We start from the raw sequence: 5,904 nt of genomic DNA, 5'->3' as shown, positions 1-5,904 counted from the left end.
TGGCATAGAATTTATAATGGAATTTATAATGAAAGATGAGCTGAGTTTCATAAAAATAAAACTTAGTGTACACAGTAAACTAGACCGTGAAACTAGATTAAAATCTCTACGGAGAATAATTTGTTTTATCCCCATAATTTAATCAACCCTATTGATCACTTGGATGCAATATTTAAATAATAGTTAGCATATAAAACCGTGAATTAAAATTTTACATCCATTCAAGTATATTTTTGATGATTTCACACTATTAAAAACCGTATAGCGAAACGAAATTTTACGTTGAGAATGACCTTAGAGCAATCGTAATACGAGATATGACCTTACAACAATCCTAATACAAGCTAAATACGTAAAGCAATCCTATGGCCAATGTTAGTAGATGTTTTATGTGTGTTTATCTTATTAAATGACATATTACACAGTCAAAAATAGTAACATGGCATAAAATTTATGACACGAGAGAGGAGTTGAGTTTACGGGGATAAAACTTGATTTACATAGTTAACTAGACCATGAAACTAGATTCAAACCTTTTACTTATAGTAATTTGTTTCATCTCTACACATTTAAACTTCTATTAGTCACTTGGATATAACATTTGAGTGATATGTTAGCTTATAAAACAATTAAGTGGTATTTTGCATTAAGATTATTTGTTTCATTCATCAACTCAAATATGTGTTGATGATGATAACAATATTTAAACCACACAATAATACTTTATACTGAGAATAGCGTAACGAAAGATACTATTCAAAAAAATTTTATATCATCCACGTTATACAAAAAATATGGAGAATGCACTCTTTGAATACCAACACTATTAAGGCATACATAAATTTAATGCTACTTGTATCTTATTGTGTCTTGGGTTTAGGTAAAAGACGTGTTTTATGCAAAGAACAAACTTTTTTCTTCATTCACTTACTTACTTAGTACGTCACATTCTATCATGTGTCATAACTTATTTAAGTTTGTAAATATTATCTTAGTCATTGCATTGCGAATGTCCTTGTGCGCCATATTAAAAACAAATAGAGGGGTATAAATTTTCATCTATGTTTATAAGCTAAACGACTTAGGCGTCTTATTAAAAACAAATGGAGGGAGTACAAATTTTCGTTTAAGTTTAAGCTAAGCAAATTAGCGAATTGAGAGTGTACAAATTTTCATTCATGTTGATAAGCAGCGAAGTTGGTTGCTTTGAGATTGGTGCGGAGACAATATTACAATTTACAAGGGCTAAGAGCATCTCTAAGAGAGAGAGCCCATCCCATTCTCTAAACTAAAATTTGGTCATTTTGCTGAAAATAAGCCTGTTGGCCCACTCTCTAAACTAAAATTTGGTCATTTCGCTGAAAATAAGCCTTCCAACACACTGACCAACCGAATAGCCAAACCAGCCCCAGACTTGCCAAATTTAGCCATCCAAACTGACTTGCCATCTGTGAACCCCACGTGTAGGCCCCAGTCTCTCCTCCTCCCAGCCGAGCAAGCGGCGTCCTCTCCACGCCCGAGCGAGGCAGCGACCACTGCTCGGATCGACCGCCCCCGCCGCTGTACGGCCGGCCATCCCTCGCTGCCGTCCGGCCGGCCTTCCCGCGCCGCCGTCTTACAAGCCCCCTCCCCTCCCGCCACCGTCCGGCAAGGACACGGCCGCTGCCGTCCAGATCCGGCCACCCCACCGACGCTCCCCTCTCCGGCAAGGACACAGCGAGGCAGTCACCGTCGTCGTCGAAGTCTGGCGCCGCCGCACTTGAAGTCCGCCGCCGCCGCCGCGCCCTCAGAAGGCCGTCGCCGCCGCCGGGGGGCAGCCGCTACGTCCGCTGCCGAGTGGAGGTCGCCGTCACCACGTCCACTGCCGAGCGGCGGTCGCCGTTGCCTCCGCGCCGCTGCTGGGCCACGGGGCCTCCCCGCGCCGCCGCCGCGGCCTCCTGTGCCGCCCAGCCTCCTTGGGCCGCCTCCGCGCTGGCGCTGCGTCGCCGGCTCCGCACCGCCACCTGCCTCTACCGCCTGTCTGCTGAGAGAGAAAAGGAGAGAGGGGGAGAGAAAGAGATCGAGGAAGAGGGAGAGAAAAGATAGATAAGAGGATGACATGTGGACCCCAGCTGTCATGAAATGGAGAGCGGATGGAGAGACGGTTAAAGTAAAAATAAATATTGACTACCTAAATAAAATGGGAAGTGATTAAATAGATATTTATAGAGTCTAATTTGGGTTAACTGTTGTTTGTCAGAGATGCTCGAACCTGTTTATCTTTATCGAACACCCACTCTTTGTCTTCTCTCTCGCGTCGCTGTGCTTGCCGCTGGCTGGGAGCGAGCATGAGCTTCGGCGTCGGCGGCGGCGGCGGCAGCTTGGGCGCCGGCTTGCCGTACCAGAAGTTCGTCAGCTTCGCGCTGGAGGAGACCCGCCTCCGGACCACCCTCACCCCTCACCCTTCCCAGGTTCGACATCTTCTTCCTACCTCAGCTCATCCTTTCCACCATCTTGAGCTGCGACCGTACTTCTTGCAACGAAACAAATCTAGCTCATGCTGCGACTTGGTAGAGCAGAAAAGGTTGCTAATTGACATTTGCCTACTTCCTCTGTCTAAAAAAACCAATTCTTCGGTTTTTTACCATCCGTCTTGTTTAAAATTTTTTAAAAAAATTAGAAAAAAATAATCACACGTAAAGTACTATTTATGATTTATCATCTAATAAAAACAAAAATATCAATCGCAAAATTTTTTTAATAAGACGAAAAGACAAAGATTATAGGTAAAAAGTGAAAAATTGATTTATTTTGGGACGGAGGGAGTACATGGTAGTGTTTACTGTTAGCTACTTGGTTCAAGCGCTGGAGGTGGACTGCTGGGATGCCCCCTTGGTTGGTGCTTTTTTTATTTTTCAGTCTGAAGAAAATTGTAATACTCTGAGCTACTACTAAACATAACATACTGTTGCGGCTGGTAGTTACCTGATTAATTTTCTGGTCCATTATTGTAGACCTGCAGCAGCACTGTGAATCCTAGCAACGTTGTGGTGATCTAGCTGACTAGATAGCTTCCCCTGTAAACAAATTAAATCCCTTGCGAACAATGAGAGAATCATAATAGTTGTTTCTTCAGTAGTTCAGTACTTCAGTCGCAACCAAGTTATTGCGATTACTTGTTTAATCTTGTCAAGAAGCTGGCTGCTAAGCTTACATAGTTGATTGTGCTTGTGCTTTGAATAATCTTGAGCATCTATAAAAATTTAGTAGGTCTTCCAATAGTGCCAACTAGCTTCAACCATGTTTCTAAGACCTGTCACTGGCTGTCAATATTTCTGTCTCGTGTATGTAATTGACCTTGTCTTGTTTTATGCTTCCAGGATAAGTTCAAGTTTATAAAATCCAGTGATGATAATACGGTTTTCAATGCTCTCTCATTCAGTGCCCCAAAAATTAGACTGCTTCGCAGCTTGACAATTGAGAAGAAAAACTCATTTCAGGTATTTCCTCTGTCTTGATGATCTCTGTTCAAGTTTCCTTGATAAAAAATCTCTAAAAGTCCACTTGATAAATAATTATAGTAATGCCATACTGCTGCCTTTCCCTAACTTCTCTCGCCATTTCCCCATTTATATTTCTGTTATTTTGATGTTTTGACAAAAATTGCCGCTTTAAAAATTTTCCTGACTCTGCTTTATTGTGATTTGGAGCATCTATTTTCACTCATAGACCTAGAGCAGGATCTGCATGGAACCATTTAGTCTTTAATTTGATCTTTCACAAAGAAAAAACTTATTGCTTTGATTTGGTTTTTGTATGATTTTTTTACTATTCTTTTTAAATGCGGAAAATGGTGAGTCATCTTTTACTGTTCTCCATTTAGAATGTCAACAGTTTTTCTTGCAAATTACATCTGAATGCCCTGTATATCCAGGAAGATGCTGCGTTATACTTACGATGCATATCCCTGTGCAGGTTCTTGACTTCGCTGCTTTCTCTGAACCTGAATACGATCTTCCTATATTTTGCGCCAATGTTTTTACAACTACGGCACAAAGTATTGTTGTATTGTAAGTGTCAGAAAATGGTTGCAGTTGCAAGAAAAAAAATTGGTGTGTTTTCTGCCTAGCCTAAAATCTAATATGAATATGACCTGAACGAAGTATTTGAACTATCTGCAGAGACCTCAATCCATTGTATGATACTACTGTACACAAGGATTACAAAGATAAGTACTACAAGAATATAATGCCTCTTGTACAGAAGTACAGCGAGGTACTTGCATCTTGCTTGGCTTCACTCAACTTATTACCTCATAAAATTTCCAAAGTTAGATTTATATGTACAATATCTTTATTTAGAAGAAATGCAGCTACTTCCTTGGGGCGGCAAGATTACGAGTGAGTCACTGAGGTTTTTCTCTCCAATCGTGATCTGGACTATATTTGAGTCAACTGAACATAACCACCATGTTCTACATTCAGCTTTCATGGATTATTACAAGGTATGACCCTACCTGTCTGAAAAATTCAAAGAGGAAACAGGAAATCTGAATAGGTTTCTTGCCCTTTTATTTTGTCAATGTGAGTTTGAACCAAATTTCTCGGAGATTATTCTTTGGTGTGCAGTCAATAGTTCTGAATGTTCTAATTATGCAGGTGTGGCTTGAGTTCATAGATCAGGCAATTAAAGAAAATAACCAAGTAACAGTTGCTCAAAACCGAGAGCAACAACATAAATATCTCACATGGAGGACTGAGAAGGTTTGCTATTCCACCAGAACCATATATCAATGTAGAAAATTATACTCACTGACTTTGTATTGAGTACTACTTGCCCCACTTCGCTACTCCATCGGCGTCAAACCGCTTCTATAAAAGATGCTATGTTAATCTTGCGCTCCTCTATGGGCAGGATCCTGGCTATCCCCTTTTAAAGAAGTTAATTGGTGAAAGTCGTGCTGAGGTTTTCTTTGGGCTCTCACTGCATTTATACTTACTTTTGACTTATATATTTGAGGTATTATTTGAATTTGAGTTATGTATCATCTTGACAATCAGGACCTGGTGAAGGAGTTTCTGTTTGAAGGAGTAAATTTACTTGGAACAAAATCATTTCTGGACTATTTTCCCGAATACACCTCTGATGATGGGTCAATCAACAAGAAAAGGAGTATGATCGGCAAGTCATTTGAAACTAGGCCTTGGAATGCCAATGGAGAATTGATTGGCAATGCTGAATCGTAGGGAAATGTTTGCTAAGTCTATTGCCTGAGCAACAATTTTCTCTTATGCTTGTATTACTGTTTTTTTTTCAGAAAACTTGCATCTTAATGCTCAGATGCTCTTATTTGTGGACTTGGATTTAATAAAGGTCCGGAAGAGTCGGTGTGTATCTGGATCATGTAATTTTATTCTCTAGTTGCAATAGACGCCATCGTTAGACGACATTCACCGTGGTCTCTACTGGTAATAGCAACGGTCTAGACCTTCCAATTCCTTTCCTTTTTTTTAAATACCAAAATTCTGTCACCTGTTTGGTTTGGGACCAACAAATTCGGCACTCCAAATTATTTGATACCCCCTTGATAGTATACAATTTTAAGGGTCACACATTTGCCCTACAACTTATATGATGGTGTTAAAATTTAAATTCTAAAATTTAATTTTGAAATATTTTTAGAGTTTTTTTTATCACGGTTTATTTTTTAGCATTAGCTTTTAAGTTACTTAGAAAACATATAAGAATTTCAGCAGTATATTATTTGTTGTTACTAAAAGGTTGTTTGGTGTATTGTGAGTACTTGGACAATAGATGAGACCCTAAGTCTAGTCAATCTTGTCAAAACAAACGGGTAACATCAACATTGCGAAAAGTTTGGCATGACCAAGGCCTTTGAGCTAGGGATTATTAGGGATTATTGTT

General features: G+C 39.9%; 1 protein-coding gene across 1 annotated transcript; it reads left to right on the top strand.

The window, feature by feature from the left end:
• Positions 1 to 1,260: 1,260 nt before the first annotated feature.
• On the top strand, positions 1,261 to 5,522 carry LOC102708119 (phytochromobilin:ferredoxin oxidoreductase, chloroplastic). Its single transcript, XM_006646615.3, has 9 exons — positions 1,261 to 2,149; positions 2,240 to 2,450; positions 3,360 to 3,479; positions 3,955 to 4,049; positions 4,161 to 4,254; positions 4,352 to 4,483; positions 4,638 to 4,742; positions 4,894 to 4,944; positions 5,040 to 5,522. The coding sequence occupies exons 1-9, from the start codon at positions 2,133 to 2,135 to the stop codon at positions 5,223 to 5,225; spliced, it is 1,011 nt and encodes a 336-aa protein (XP_006646678.2). The 5' UTR covers positions 1,261 to 2,132; the 3' UTR covers positions 5,226 to 5,522.
• Positions 5,523 to 5,904: the final 382 nt, after the last annotated feature.

The sequence above is a fragment of the Oryza brachyantha genome, chromosome 1 (genome assembly GCF_000231095.2).
Source record: "Oryza brachyantha chromosome 1, ObraRS2, whole genome shotgun sequence".
Classification (NCBI taxonomy): Eukaryota; Viridiplantae; Streptophyta; class Magnoliopsida; order Poales; family Poaceae; genus Oryza; species Oryza brachyantha.
Note: the sequence above shows the minus strand (reverse complement) of the source record. Positions and strands in the feature narration are given on the sequence as shown.

Bases quoted from the DNA above. Each gene is read 5' to 3' on its own strand.
- LOC102708119 (XM_006646615.3), top strand. The intron at 4,255-4,351 runs GTACTTGCATCT...GAAGAAATGCAG, and splicing joins TTGTACAGAAGTACAGCGAG to CTACTTCCTTGGGGCGGCAA. The intron at 4,743-4,893 runs GTTTGCTATTCC...CTCTATGGGCAG, and splicing joins TCACATGGAGGACTGAGAAG to GATCCTGGCTATCCCCTTTT.